Below are 16,849 nucleotides of genomic sequence, written 5' to 3'. Positions count from 1 at the left end.
TGCTGGGAAATGACTTGTATTATGGGTAAAATGCCTGATGCTATAGGAGCAATTGCCGGTGCCATAAAACAGACGCTTGCAAGGTAAGAGCGTGATCTATTATCGAGGAGCATCAAGGGAACAGTGCATGGTGGGAAATTTATTAGCATGTCGGCATCAGGAGGTAAGACCTATCCCACAGTCATAATAGACAAGATGGCGCCTTGGAATATCTTAGAGGGTGAAATATTTGCAACAACTTTTTATTATGGATTAAAGAGGAGCTGATATTCATAGCGTGCTAGGTTCACCCTAGCTGTTGGGTCTGCCATTTGGGGACTCGAAATAGGGAGACCCTGTCTGCTTAGAAAGTGGCATCCTAACCGGTACTGACATTAGGAATGAATGGGCCTAAACAGGAGGGAGCCTTCAACCCCTGGACGCCATGGCTGAATGAGCTGCGGAATCGGTGGCAAGACAGGGCATCTCGCTTCTATTTTCCTCTACTAGCTAGCGGAAACAAAAAGTGAGCGGCTCCCATTGAAGTCAATGGGAGCCATTTTTGCAGGCGGATTTTGAGGCAGATTCCAGAACACGGTCCCTACAGTCAGACATGGCGGAGGTTCCCTGATGTTTTGGGGTTGCTTTGCTGCCTCTGGCACTGGACTGCTTGACCGTGTGCATGGCATTATGAAGTCTGAAGATGACCAACACATTGTGCAGCATCATGTAGGGCCCAGTGTGAGAAAGCTGGGTCTCCCTCAGAGGTCAGGGCTCTTCCAGCAGGACAATGACCCAAAACACACTTCAGGTCAGCACTAGAAAATGGTGGTGAGAGAAAGCCCTGGAGACTTGTAAAGTGGCAGCAATGAGTCCAGCCCTGAATCCCATAGAACACCTGTGGGGGAGGGGGAGAGATCTCTTGGTGGCAGTTTGGAGAAGGCCCCCTTCACATCTCAGGGGGGACCTGGAGCAGTTTGCCAAAGAAGAATGGTCTAAAATTCCAGCAGAGCCTTGTAAGAAACTCATTGCTGGTTACCGGAAGCGGTTGTGCGCAGTTATTGTGTCTAAAGGTTGTGCTACCAAGTATTAGGCTGAGAAATGATCAATGATTTGCCTTTCTTTACATTGTCTTTTGTGTTTTTTCATTGCAAGCAAAATAATTTAAGATATTACCAAAGAGTTTGTGCTTGCAATCATTTTCTGGAAGAATTGCTGGGGTGCCAATACTTTTGGCCAACACTGTAAATTTACCCCTTTCCCCAATCCAGGACTGATTCTTTTATTTTATGAATCTCTCCTTTATGTGGAAGGACATCAAATTTTTAGCAAAACCGTAATAAATCAAATCAACGTCCAAGATCCTAACTTACGACTACATAAAACGGAATAAATTACTTTGGTGCATCTGGAGCTTTAACCAGGTGTTCAACCGCTAAAGAAGATTTACTGTATCTCCTGCGATAAGACGGCTAGCACATGACTTTTTAGTTACTTTGCTTGCATTGCTTTCCCGTCAAACTGGCAATAAAATCAAAATCATTGATTCACTATTATAATATAAAAAAAAGTTAGAATCAAAAAGATAAGAGCGTACAAAGCAGGGGAAAAAAATCTTAGAAAATGGAAGAAATCAAGGGAGTTGGGAAAGAGTTAAAATAGAGCCCTCTTAACATGATAGGGGGGTTACAAGAGGACTTCTTACATCCTTCAACCCAAACCCTATACTCTTGTACTTGTCCATGTCTCACTTACTTGCCCAACTGGCCCCTGTGGCTTATACAATTCTGTAGGGTTACATTTGTAGTGTTAAATAGTATACCATATAGGGAAGGGGGCTTTTCCCATAAATTACATAGCTCACGTATTTATAGGTTAGGACTGATTATTGGGTGTCCCACCTCTGGGACCACCACCACTCAATAGCAATGGTGTCCTGAGCCCCATAGTTGTTCTTACTTCATAACTACAGTAAGGGGAAGCTTAGGTGCAGCAGTTGTTATTATCCATTGGGGTCTCCTCCTATAGGTGCATTAAAGCGTCATGACATCAGGGCGTCCATGTGACCACCGTGACCCAATTATAGGTTTCATTGGTGCATAATATCCACAGATATTAACCAGGAGGCCAGAAGAGGACCCAAAGGGAATGGCGGATGTTGTGAGGGTTCGCAGCAGAGTTGAGAGAAGTTGATTCCCTAGACTAGCTCAACGGTGACAAAACATTAAAGTTTTGGGTTTGGGTCAACTCCACTTTGTTCTAAACTGGCTCGCTCAACTCCAGTTGTGTTACAGAACCTCATACGAATTCATGTGAATAAGACTGCACTACCAGATGCAACCAATGGAAAAGCGTGGCGCTGTTTTTCGAGCCATCAATATGACCATAATTTTGTAGATTTTTCCATTCCTCCATCATCTGTCATCTGTGTGGTTTATAGTTAACATGGATGGAAGAGAAAACCAAACTTCAAATGAGATCCCGCACCAATAATAAGCGCTAATCACTTTCCTGAAAGCAACCTGTTATGGAGATATTAATTATAGGGAAGGCTTAATCGCTGCGTGCCTCTAATGTGAGTCATTCATCAAATGGGGAAGGTTCACGACACCGGGAGCACACTCAGCCTTCATGATTAGCAGAGGTTAGGATGTGGTAACAGACAAAAACACCTCAAAATGTAAAGTACCGCACAACATTGTAGCATAGCGCAGATATCTCCTATCCAAGAGGGGGGAGAAATAGTCACAGGCATCAGTTCAATAACAAATCTGGAATCCTATTAATATTATAAATGTGAAAGTTTGTGAGTTTGGATGTTTGTGGGTTTGTGTGTTTGGATGTTTGTGGGTTTGTGTGTTTGGATGTTTGTGGGTTTGTGTGTTTGGATGTTTGTTCCTCAATCACACCCGAACGGCTGAATGGATTTCCTAGTAATTTCACACACACCTACATATTGGCCAGGAAGGGGTAATAGGCTACTTTAAAAGTGTCTCACTCACCCCAAAACGCCACCGCGACCCTCCAAAGTTGTCTCCTGCTCCGCTGTCGACCCAGGCATGATGTTACCGCAGAGACTTACACACAGCTGCTATTGGTGCATGCCGGTGTGTGGGCGGGATAGGGAGCCAGCACAGCGGCCCATAGGTTGCCGCTGAATTGTGGGCGTGGCTAGCGCGTAGGAACCCGACGCTGAACATGGTGGCTGCCTGCATCGCTCCGAACGCCGCTGACATGCTGGCTGGTCACACATTGCCTCAGGCCAGCGTAGCATGTAGCAGCGCATCTAGTCCGAACAAGCCCAGCTGCACCTACCAGCGAACTGTGCGGCCGGGAGCACAGACGCCACGGGAAGGACCGCACATGCTCTCTGAAGTTGCGGCCACAACACACACATCTCCCCAGCATGTAAATGGTGAGCACTGCGGGAACAGGGATCGGTGGGATGCTTAAGGGAGGGGAGGGCTGCTGGTGCTACGGGTTATGGAGGGGGCCGGGGGGTGCGGGTTTGGCAACAAAGGGTAGAAGGTAAGTAGGGGGGAGGGGGGTTAAATTACACATGTGGAAAGGGGGGGAGGGGGTACATGTAGGAGGTGACTGTAATCTCTAAAGGCGGGGAGGGGGCCGGGGACGCAGGTGGGGGGTAAGGGGAGAGCAGGGGGGCGCGGGTGGGGGGAAAAGGGAGGGCCGGAGGTGCAGCAGCAGGGCTGTGGGGTTGTGTCATGGCCTTCAGAAGCAAACTAAGAGAATCGGGAAGGTGTCATTGTCACTTTAATAAACCAGACTTGACTTCAGAGGACTGGATTCCTGCGGTGCCGACATCTGGATAGGTCTGTAGTGAAGTCACGGATGTAATGTTCCTTTAAACCTTTTCTTTCAGTGTTTTGCCAGACTATACTTCTTTACCTTTCTTTCCATAATTGATGTCTTTATGAAATATTAAACTAAAGTCTTACCTGTGAAGAACAGTCTGTTCTGTGTATATTCTGCCTTGAAGGATTTCGTTAGATCCTGTTTACATTTATTTTCCCAGAACAAGTCAAAAGAACCTTAGATAAAAGTCTAAGTTCCGCCATATTGTTCGGATGTCTGCTCAGTGCTTGTTCAGATGACAGCTCTTTCACCCAACCCAACGTACCTTTCTGTCCCCAACACCCAGGTGTCCATATGTTCCGATTATGAAACCGGTGTTACCAGAGATGTTGGCTTATCTTCCCTGAGAGTAAAAGGATGGGGCATGTTGGGATCAAACTGCCCAATCCTTCTCTCCCCCAATATTGCCATAGGGAAAAGTCTGGACACCCCCATACACATTAGATGATTGGCCAATCCTGGAGATATTAGCAGGTTTGACTAATGTCTGTCCACGTTTGGCCACCTTGTAGGTCTTCTTTGGACATTTCTAAGTACAAACAAAGGTTATGTAAAGATATGTAATTGAGAAGTTACCTGAAAGGGTAAGCGATGGCAATGTCAATGCGGAGGTCGCTCTGAGTTCTGTTGGCGCAATCCACACTGACTCTCAGTTGTCCGGAGTAGCCTCCACATGTTGCAAATGCAAAGATTGCAAAAAGCTGCAAAAAAACAGCAACAAAAGTAGTGAACATTCTGATACATGTCAAATGTTAGGATTCAATATGGAAACAAAATGTCATAACTGTATATTAAATGAAGTACCATCAGAATACATTGATACATAATGGTCAGAGATGGACGAATATCACGAATATTTACAAGGCCACAGGATATAAGTCCAAACCACAAGTCTGGGCAGAGTTGATTATACAGTCCTATGAAAAAGTTTGGGCACCCCTATTAATCTTAATCATTTTTTGTTCTAAATATTTTGGTGTTTGCAACAGCCATTTCAGTTTGATATATCTAATAACTGATGGACACAGTAATATTTCAGGATTGAAATGAGGTTTATTGTACTAACAGAAAATGTGCAATATGCATTAAACCAAAATTTGACCGGTGCAAAAGTATGGGCACCTCAACAGAAAAGTGACATTAATATTTAGTACATCCTCCTTTTGCAAAGATAACAGCCTCTAGTCACTTCCTGTAGCTTTTAATCAGTTCCTGGATCCTGGATAAAGGTATTTTGGACAAACAATTCAAGTTCAGTTAAGTTAGATGGTCGCCGAGCATGGACAGCCCGCTTCAAATCATCCCACAGATGTTCAATGATATTCAGGTCTGGGGACTGGGATGGCCATTCCAGAACATTGTAATTGTTCCTCTGCATGAATGCCTGAGGATTTGGAGCGGTGTTTTGGATCATTGTCTTGCTGAAATATCCATCCCCGGCGTAACTTCAACTTCGTCACTGATTCTTGAACATTATTCTCAAGAATCTGCTGATACTGAGTGGAATCCATGCGACCCTCAACTTTAACAAGATTCCCGATGCCGGCATTGGCCACACAGCCCCAAAGCATGATGGAACCTCCACCAAATTTTACAGTGGGTAGCATGTGTTTTTCTTGGAATGCTGTTTCTTTTTGGACGCCATGCATAACGCCTTTTTTTTATAACCAAACAACTCAATTTTTGTTTCCAAAATGAAGCTGCCTTGTCCAAATGTGCTTTTTCATACCTCAGGCAACTCTATTTGTGGCGTACGTGCAGAAACGGCTTCTTTCTCATCACTCTCCCATACAGCTTCTATTTGTGCAAAGTGCGCTGTATAGTTGACCGATGCACAGTGACACCATCTGCAGCAAGATGATGCTGCAGCTCTTTGGAGGTGGTCTGTGGATTGTCCTTGACTGTTCTCACCATTCTTCTTCTCTGCCTTTCTGATATTTTTCTTGGCCTGCCACTTCTGGGCTTAACAAGAACTGTCCCTGTGGTCTTCCATTTCCTTACTATGTTCCTCACAGTGGAAACTGACAGGTTAAATCTCTGAGACAGCTTTTTGTATCCTTCCGCTGAACAACTATGTTGAACAATCTTTGTTTTCAGATCATTTGAGAGTTGTTTTGAGTAGCCCATGATGCCACTCTTCAGAGGAGATTCAAATAGGAGATCAACTTGCAATTGGCCACCTTAAATACCTTTTCTCATGATTGGATACGCCTGGCTATGAAGTTCAAAGCTCACTGAGGTTACAAAACCAATTTTGTGCTTCAGTAAGTCAGTAAAAAGTAGTTAGGAGTATTCAAATCAATAAAATGATAAGGGTGCCCATACTTTTGCACCGGTCAAATTTTGGTTTAATGCATATTGCGCATTTTCTGTTAGTACAATAAACCTCATTTCAATCCTGAAATATTACTGTGTCCATCAGTTATTAGATATATCAAACTGAAATGGCTGTTGCAAACACCAAAATATTTAGAACTAAAAATGATTAAGATTAATAGGGGTGCCCAAACTTTTTCATAGGACTGTATAATATCTTGCGAACTCTTCAGATCCCAAAGTATAATAATTGGACATTAGGGAGGGTATGTAAGATATATTTTCAACAGTAGCATCCTCTGATGTTCTGGTCTTCTTCCCACCATGTCTTCTGGACCCAAGGTCAGGTTGGGCCACAGTGGTCATGTGGAGGATGTTGAGGTCATCACGCTTTGAAAATACAGTGTATTTCATCAGTGATCTGGAGGCCAAAAGACACGGCAGATGGCTGGGAGGAAATCTGGAAATCTCCTTGGCCTCTGATTATTATATTCTGAGACCTGAAGACACTTCGACCTGTAATATTTAGCTTTGGTGGAGGTGAACCCCAAAAATGTCTGAAATTTTTTATGGGAAATTTGCAATTGACCTATCTTGCTAGAAATTGGTATGCCCACCGCTAATAATGGTGTGATCATGAATGCCGGCATAGAATGAGTACCCATTGGAGCCATTCGGGGACGGATCTGGCAAATTGCTGACTGGCATTGACTATTCCAAAGCCAGTTTATGTACTTCCTTACATTACCTACCGTAGTTCCCGACAAGCCCAGGAGAATATGACCCTAGCTATTTAACCCCTTTCAGTAAACCAAGGTCTCCAACAATTATTTAAAGAGGACCATCTCCACCAACTCCTTTTATAGGCCTCTGATTCTGCTACAGTTGGAATTTTTTCTTCAGTGCTTAACATTCCTGAACAATTGGAATATGCTAATTAGGCTCTCTATGGTCATATGGGCAGTCCTGAGCTGGAGCAGAGAGTCAGAGACCACCCACCTGACACTAGAGAGTATGATTGAGCTGAAAATAACAGCACTGATAGCTCAGGAATGGTGGGGGCTACAGAAAAAAATTCCAACTGTGCCAAATTTAGTGGAGCAGCAGATATTAAAGGATGCAACGGTCTGCGTCATGGTCTAATGTGACTGTATCATCCCTGTTAACCAAGAAGCACATCTATTGTACATCATATGCAAGAAACTAGGAGCTGGCATAGATTGGAGCTATAATATCTGGTAGTTTCTGGTGTAAGATATTGTTATGCCACCTCCACTATGCCCCAACACTGCAACACCCACTTTGAGGAAAAATGGTCCCAACTTTTTGTGCAAATTCTGGTGTAGATGCATCCACCACCGATCTGATATCGATGACCTTTTCTAAGGGTAAGTCATCAATAACTGAATCCTGAAAAACCCCTTTAAGATGGCTTAATACCGTGAACCGCTGGCTCAATACTTTTCCCTGTCCTATAATTACAATTGATCGTCTCATTATGGGATATACTGTATATGAGCTCATCACCTGACCAGATGACTCTGTATTGACCTGCACTATTTAGGCTTAGAGGACTGCAGAATATGGACACCAGATAGTACATGTTGATTTATGGGACAGATAATATCATTGTGACATCAGTTCTGGGGATGGAAGAAGACACGTGAGCTCTTCATGCCTTCTCAGAGTCCTATTACTATCAAACTCCGGAATCTACTTAATCGGAAAAATACTTTGCCACATCTGACATCACGTGCGGCAGCTCTAGAGAGGACGCCACTTCCGAGACATTTAAATGTCACCTCACAATCAGCCTCCGGTGAAATGTATGCAACGAGGCGCAAAAAACAACCAGCGAGAAAAATGTACACAACAGATTATATAGGATACATAGCAGGGAATGTGTATTGAGAACACACATTGAAGGCTCGGTTCACACTTCCACAGGTAGTTCCATCATATACAGTAGGTGAATCCTTCTTTATCTGTCCTCCTGGTTGGACATGTCCAGAGATGTGTGTCACAAGATGACCAGGTTTTCAAAACCATATGATTTTGTGATATTCTGCCACGAGTTGTCTGTCCTATATGTGTCTGTGTGTCCTCCTAATGGCTATGTTGTGAATTGCAGCCTGTCCAGGGTTTTTCTTGCATGTCATGATATTGCATTAAATTTGTTTCAGGAGCAATTCAAGTTGTCCTTGATTTTTTTTTATATATGACATTTTGGGAGAGGCCATAAATACTTCATTGGTGGGGGGCGGACACACAACACCCACACAGATCAGATGTTTGAGGGTACATCTGATCTGATGCTATAAAGAATACAAAAGAGGAATCAGTCAGCTCTGTGCCCTGTATAGTAGCCAGGCGCTGATACTGCAGTTCAGCTACCATTGACGTCAGTTGCAGTAACACCACTCAGCCACTATGCAAGGTATGGAGCCAACTAGAGATGAGCGAACACAGCCGATCCGAACAGCACACTCCCATAGAAATGAATGGAAGCACCTGTGACGCTGACTTTGCCAGCGGCCTACCGGCGTCACAGGTGCTTCCATTCATTTCTATGGGAGCGTGCTGTTCGGATCGGCTGACCAAACAGTGTTCGCTCATCTCTAGAGCCAACTGCTTCCAGATCAGTGCACTCTATAGCATAGGGACCCCGAAACAGTTGATCCATGCAGATATGGCTGTTGGCCTCCCACTGGTCTGATATTTATGGCCAATCCTAAGAACTGCACATGATTGTAAGGGGATGAAGGTTCCAGGTTGGTGGAAGCCTTAAGTTGATAGAGGACCCAGGGAAATTTCCTTACCTATACTCAAGCCAATGTTGGACTAGACTTACTTTGGCCTACCACAGAATAGGAAGCAGGAGTCCACCCTACATCTATACAGAACTTGACCTCAATAAGGTCTAAAAAGCCATAAGACAGATCATAATGGAAAGTAGTTGGTTTCAACGTTGGCTCATATATGGGGTTCCTTGATCTCCACTTGTTGGAAGGTTCACTTGACCAGGTGAGAAAGTGTCCTAGGAAACCTGAACACTGTAGCACCACCACAGGAGAAATTAGGCATTACACAGTCCCTGACCTGTCAAGGCATGGACTTCTGAAGATGCCCGATATTTACATTTTCACCAATTTTCACTACAGTTCCTCTTCGGCAAGATTGGGGCCAGATTGGCTAACCTTTGCTCTCCATGCACAACAACAAGCCTTGAGCTCCCACAATGACTCTCCTTTGGACCACTTTCGGTAGGTGCTAACCACTGTCCACTGGGAACATTGTTCTATTTTGGAGATCTTCTGACTCAGTCTTCTCACCATCACAATGTAGCCCATGTCAAAGCAATACTTTTCCAAGTCAATCAAAGAAGTGACTATATACTCGCTGCCTAATATATCCCATCCCTTGACAGACACCATTGTCAAGAGATAATCAATGTTTGTCGCATCACCTGGCAGGGCTTTTAATGTTATGGATGATCGGAGAACATTTCATAGCAAATTATACTAATACTATGACGCTAGATCTATTTTCAGCTATTGGATCGGTTTCGTTTCATGGAATTAATTACAAAACATCAATAGAAAATGTCAATATTCTGAACTGGTGAAATTAAGAAAGATGTCACATGGCCGTCACCTTGTCACGTAATGTCAGCAACTGTTACATTGTATCAGGCAGCAGGAGTAATGCCTTCTCATTAACTACAATGTGAACCTATGAGCCAGGCTTATTACTGGGCAATTCATGGTCTGACCTATATAATGGGCTTAAAATATACATTTACTTAGTGCAATCATTCTATTCATGATATACTCTGTCTCTGGATCCATTGAGAAGGTCATAACATATCACTCAGAGGCAGAGGTATAAGTCACAGGCTTTTATTTACTTACTATATAGGTAACTGGAGCCAAGTTCTCGTTGGTAGAGGATGACCCTGGTAGAATAGGTGGCACAGGAGTTGGCCATGGAGAATCCCATTCTGGTCAAGATGATCACGTAAAAGAACCCTTACCCCATTTGTGTTGGTTGGTGGACTCTGAAGATGCCTTGGACACCATGTGACACCAATGGAGAGGAAAGGACAACGACAGAGTGGACCAATGTTTTATTGGTATGTAACATGTTGCGTTCATTTGTTAAAGTTTATCTGTCACAGAGGACCAAGAGAAAAGCTGATAACTAAGGAACTCAAGACAATGAGCTGGTACAACATAGATATGGGGTGACTCTTCAGATACAGTACAAGGTAGGTACTACTAGTACTCGGTGGTCACGGAGTCAAGGCGCTCAACTAACAATTTCATGATACTGATTAATATTTGCCACACTAAGTGTCCATGTACATAAGATTAACATTGGCCAAACCCAATGTCTTTTTACCGATACTGGTCATCTAGGTCATGCTCATGGAGTTCCCCTCTCCCCCAGACGTCTTGGGAAAGAATTGACATTTTGGATTTCAACATTCTAATCCTTTATTTTGGAGTTTGATGAGACACTGCCATCTCTCTAAGGTAAGTTCAAACTGTCCATACTCTTTAGATAGCATTGTCCAAACACTCAATTGGCCAGCAACTATTTCCCCTGACTCTTCTATCAACGTGGACTCTTGTGTTCTCAAGGAGGAGAGGGAAATAAGTAACTATACACCTCTAGTGGCTTGTCTTCTCTAAGAACAAAATGATGGGGCATGCTGAAATCCAACAAGTCTAGTCTTTCTTTTGGTTGACATCTTCAGACAGAAGATAGTCGGAACTCCTACATACACATTGGATGACCGGTCAACATCAATCTAATGTATAAGGGCCCCTGAAGCGCTAACACTTAAAGGGGTTTTCTAGGCAGAATATATATATATTTTTTAGAAAGGTTTGTTTTTGCAAGTAATGGGTTAATAAGTACACCCATGTACCTTTTGCAGTGTTTGGAGTGATTTCTGGGTGTCTCTAGGAGCTGCTGCATCCTCTGCATTTGTGCACATGGTGTAACTTCCAGATGTGCAGCTTTCTGTGTAGCTGCTACACTAATTCCCTCTCACTTAGCTCCCCCATCTTTCACTCCTACACTCCCCCTCCCTGTCTCACTAGCTAAACTATCCTGCCCACTACTAGCCCCTCCCCCATCTCTGTAGCTAAGCTATCCCATCCATTACTAACCCCTCCCACAGTCTCCCTAGCCTAGCTATCCTGCCCATTATTAGCACCACCCACAGTCTCCCCAGCCTAGTGATCCCACCCATCACTAGCCCATTGCACCCTTCCTTGTCTCGCTAAGCTATTTTGCCCACTATTAGCAGAGAGGAAGAGGGGAGAATCCATTCCCGGACACAAGAAGGCTTGGCAAGTATTTATGTGGATGGGGGGGGGGGGGGGAGAGAGAGAGAGCAATGGTGCCGTTCTATTTTGGATTATCAGAAAGTGTCCCTGGGGCAGTCACATGTCGGCTCCAAGGATATGGGTAATTATAGATTCAATGTTCTTCTGGGCATTGACTGATAAAGTGGAAGCCTATCCTCTATCAACTCTAACCCGAATTGTACGCCAAGGGTTGTGTAAATCAGACGATTCCTTTTAACATAAAAAAAAAAGATCTATATAGGGATAAACCAGTGGGCGCCAAGAGTACGTACCATACAGCTGCTGGAACGGCACCCACTGGACCCATTCAATGGTACAGTTCAGTGCAGTAACCTAAATTGCAGTTTAACCCTTTGTTGTTGAATCACTAATAACTCTTTAAATTCTGACCAAGCACAACTTGCACAGTCTACCTATGCTCATTTATTTTAACACACAGTCTAGTGCGCGGTTCTCAGAAAACTAGACCTAGTGGGGAGGAAATAATTGGTAGAGATGGCGAGCTCCACTGGGGCAGAGGTTGATCTGACTGAGTGCATGCACTGCACAGCCTGCAGAATATGTCAGTATAAGTAAGCTATGATGTTAATAATATTAATGAAGCTTAGATAATGCGATTTCATTTCATTAGAGCTTTGTAGACGGTTATGGACCGACCCCCTGAGCCAACACACGGTCATGTGACCAGGTATGAACTGTGCGGCATAAATCATTAGCACAGCATGTACAGCTTTTCTTCATACACAATGCCTGTGATCACATAACCCCTAAATATGGAGCTACCCGAAATATGTTGCGATATGTACTCGTGCACACCAATACATTACATCTTTAATTTGTGCCAAGCTATGAAACAATGGTAATGTTATCCTAGGGAGGCTTCTGTAATTGTTATATCTTTGTATATAGGTTTCTTTACAAACTCATATCACGCTCCAACGGATCTTGTGTGTTGATATTCCACCTTAGACATCAATAAAGTATGAAAAATTACCTCCAAGTATACGGATTTGTAAAAACTTTAGAATAGTAAACAGCAAAGAGCGATGATAGAATTCAGGAGTCCCATTGACGTGACGTCACCACTGCAAATACTTTGTTTTTACGGATCGTCCTAACACATGACATAAGCGCGGCTGTAGGGGTCAATTCACTCCATTCACTCAATCTTGCACTCACCCTTCAATCAGTCTGAAAATTGAGCGAACACGGTCCATACACCCCAAATACATGCTGCCACCACCTGTTGTATACAGAATCAAGGACCAATAGGAATCCCAACAATACCACTCCCAGTAGTCAGACGCAAACACACTTCGAAACAGGAAATAGGTTGAAGGAGCAAATGCCCAACACCATTAAATTTAACAAATTACTATCCAAAGGTTTCAGTGCTATATATGGAAAAGATGATGGGAACGAAATGACAAAACAAGCAAACAGTTGTAAAAATAATGGGAGAAAGACAGAATAAAATGAATACTAGAAAGTCCTTTTGGGTCCATGGAGGTTGGAGGTTCTCTTCTGTTGGGAAAATGGGCACACCCAGCTAACTTGTGAGCTCCAACAAGTCTCTTGTGGTTTGTGCTTAGCCATGCCTCCTGCCAAGGTTCCCCCTCCCCCTTTCCACATCTTGAGGTTTGGAAAATGGATTGTTTCATCTTCACTTTGGCCATGAAGTGACTAGCCGGTTGCATCATCTTATTTATGCCAGGCTGAGTTGTTTAAAGCCAACTAGTCATAAAGCAATAAAACTGGCCCTGGAAGAAATATTTCACCCCCCGCCCCCTCCGTCCTGACATTACTTGTACAAACATATACCAAAGGAATAGACTGATAACACATGCATAAATAATATATTCCCTAAAGATATATACTCTGAACAGTATTCCAGTAGTGATACACACACAAGTAGGCTCCTTTCATAACATAGGAGCAGAGCTGCAATTCACAGCACCACCACTATATAGAGGGTGGGGCTACTGCTCCTCTCCAATGACTTGAATAGTAGCAGACAGCTTCCGCTCCTCATTCACTGCTGTAGCTTTAGGGACCCGGAGGCAGCAAATTGGATGTTGATAGCCTATCCTGTGAATAGATCATCATATGTTGCTGGATACCCCTTTAATATTCTTTTGGCACCTCCACTGATCAGCTGTTTGAAGGAGTTTTGTTTGGGGAAATGTCATGCTCCCTCTTTGACTGTGAAGTCACAGCATTTCAGCACCTCAGTCCCATGCAAGTGAATATGAGTACCCCAACACTGTCCGGCTGCCTGCTTGAAACACTGTGCAACTTGGCAGCCATAGTTGATTATGTCAGTTGATTCATGGAGGTGACCCCCACTGATTATTGATATTTTAAACCCAAAAAATCCTTTTAATGACAGCCACTTTGCCACCTTCAGCTCCTTGCATTTTCTAATATGATTCTGGTGCAACTGGAATTTCTTCTCTAGCCCCCACCGTTCCTGAGCAATTAGTGCCAATAGTTTCAGCCCCAATAGGCTAATTTATGGGTGGACCCAAGCTGGAGCAGGCAGTCTAAGACCACCCACCTGACGAAAGAGAGCATAATTGTGCTGAAACTAGCAGAGATCATTGCTCAGGAATGGCGGGGGCTAGAGAAAAAATTTCAACTGCATGGAAATGAGTGGAACGCCAACTATTGAAGAATGGAAAAAGGTGTAGATGATGGGGACGGTGAAAGGTCCCCTTTAAAGTGACAGTAAAGAAAAATGATCGAGATTTCTGTAAAGTAACATAATTGAGCTTCGCTTTTACATCTGCACACTGGGACTCTCTGCACAGCCAAGGGTTATAGAATTATTCGCCATACATAATTCATTTTTCAGCACTTTTTTAAGCCTTACTTCATAGACACCGACTGCATTAACGGTAATGGACTATTGATGAGATTCAATGGCCACATTTATTGTAAGAAATTACATTATATATAAAATTATAATCAAATAAGAAAATACAATCGCGGTGATCTGCAGAAGGTAATAAAAGAACAAGTACACTGGACTTCAGTCCCAGCACCCAGCGGAAAGGATTCTGAGCGCCGCGTTATTGCATCTAGACCCAGTCATTTTTTTCCTGATTCCAACTCCACCCAAAAGTGGCCTCAACTTTGACTCCAACTCCAGCCCAATGGGAGACTATATAGATAAATTAGGAAAGAAGGAAGAGTTACAACTGTATAGTATATGGAGCTCCTTATACTGTATATATGACGCAGAGAGTCCTTGCATTTCTATTCATTTTAGTTGTCCTTACACCACTAATATCTGACGGCTATTCACTGTAACCCTCTGTACACATGCACACTTGGTTGAATATTCTTATAAACTCCTTTAACATCCCTGGAACAGTTTACAACCCGCCTAGGAGTGCCCACCAGAAACCCTGCACCCTTTTGGGTCAGAACAAGTCAAATGAACTGGGATTGCAAGGAAATCTAGCAAATTCGACACTGTTGCATCTATGAATTGTTGGGTTTCTCCATATGATGCAAGGGCACCTTAAGACTTGTTATATAGGACAGACCTATCACTTTGGTACAATTGCACCTTAGTACGGCGCCCTGAAGTTTAAGTATGGCTGAAAAAAAAGTGACGCCTATTCTTGGACATCTTTTTAGCCACACAATTTTTGTTTTTAGCTACCATGTTGCATTAAAGCCATGGGACTGGAAGCTAGACATCAGTCATGAATGAATGGGCGTTCAGCTGAAATAGCACAACCTGGCGACTACACACTGTTTCCATATAATGTCCTATGAATGACTGATCGGTAGGGTGCCAAGTGTCAGATCTAGTGTTGATGACCTATTCTTAAGTAAAGGTATGAATATCCAGTCTTAGACAACCCCTTTAACTTCCTAAAACCCCAAATCTTGCTAAGACCTGGGCAAGACCTTGACAACCCAGTACGAATGATCTATGGTACCCCAATAAACAGCTTGAAGTAAGGGGGGGGGGGGGGGGTGTTAAGAACTTGAATCTGTATCCACAGTCATATTTGGGTAGAATTTCAGAAACATGTTTCCGTCTATAAACGCTGCTAAAATTCCCGAACATTTTTCATAAGATCTGGATGTCTCTGACACAAAGATAAAGCCGACACAAATTGCGGAGGATCTTTGTGTCAGGCGGTTGTCAGGGGTTGATCTCGGTAGAGCGGTATTTTACGGTAACCTTTTATCTCTATCTTAGTAAAGGTAAATTACTGTCAGTAATGACTGACTACAGACTGGCGAGGAAAGGGCAAGATTGTCTGATGATATTTAATAGATTCTAAGCAGTTACTAAAAGTGGAAAAACAGAAAAAGTTGATGTGTTTTTTAAGACAAGTAGAGAAATACGGCTCTTTTCTTACAGAACCAGCGCCACCACCGTCCATGGGTTGTATCTGGCATTGACTTCTAGATGCAAAAAACCAGCAGTGCCACCAAAAAGTCTCAGCACCCTCGGGGGTCTCAATGTAACTCTATTGACTTGCATTGGTGGAGGGGTTGCAGGGTGACATGAAGATCTTTGGTTGCATGAAGGAGTCATGTAGCCCTTGTCTTAATCTCAGATGAGTCTACGACTACTCTGAAACATCAAATTGTTCCATGGCATTCATGGTTAGTGCATATACACATGAGCGTGCCATGCCCGTGCACACCCAAGGGTAATCTGTTTTTGCCAATCCATCATAGACTTGAGTATAGGATCCATGAAAGTGACCCAGGTAATGGCACGCTCAATTATTTAATGGATCGGTCATATGGATAGTTAATAAGCATTTGTGTGGATATATCCATGAAAGTGGTTGTCCTGTTATGGATTTAGGGGGCCAAAAGTTGAAAGTCCTCCTAAGTCCTCCTTGTGAAGGAAGCACCAGTGTGGATACATGACCAGCGCTCCATTCATTTTTACAGGACTATGGGTGTTACCAGAGATAACAATCTCAACAGCCACATAGCAGTGAATGGAGCGCCAGTCACACAAGGGCACTGGCGCTCCATTCACTAGGAGGCCTTACTTTCTGTCCTCCATCCCTCTGATCACAGGGAACCCGAAAATTGGGTCACCAGTAATCGGAACGCTTATTCCTTGTCTTGTGGCTAAGTGTCCATAACAGGACAAGCCCTTTATGGTCAATGGTGCATTCGAACAATGGTTAGCTCATGGCTGAATAACCTTGTTGTGGCAATAAGTTCTTACTTGTTACCTACCAGGTCACCTGGCTGCACGTAGCTTTTAAATTTGCTGCAGCCTGACTTTGTCTCTTTAACAATAACTTTATGGAAAC

The 16,849-nt window shown here is 43.4% G+C and overlaps 1 protein-coding gene across 3 annotated transcripts in view; it reads right to left on the bottom strand.

The window, feature by feature from the left end:
• The window catches only part of SYNPR (synaptoporin), a 107,988-nt gene that overhangs the window by 31,752 nt on the left and 59,387 nt on the right, over positions 1-16,849 (bottom strand). For all 3 annotated transcript variants that reach the window (XR_012717465.1, XM_075287338.1, XM_075287339.1), the window contains one exon: positions 4,429-4,553. Coding sequence is in view for 2 of the 3 variants with exons in the window: in XM_075287338.1 (XP_075143439.1) it covers positions 4,429-4,553 (125 nt within the window). In the remaining variant the exon portion in view is untranslated. The remainder of the gene's footprint in view (positions 1-4,428; positions 4,554-16,849) is intronic.

Source organism: Leptodactylus fuscus, chromosome 9 (genome assembly GCF_031893055.1).
Source record: "Leptodactylus fuscus isolate aLepFus1 chromosome 9, aLepFus1.hap2, whole genome shotgun sequence".
NCBI lineage: Eukaryota > Metazoa > Chordata > Amphibia > Anura > Leptodactylidae > Leptodactylus > Leptodactylus fuscus.
The sequence above is the reverse complement of the archived record's forward strand: the minus strand, read 5'-3'. Positions and strand labels throughout refer to the sequence as shown.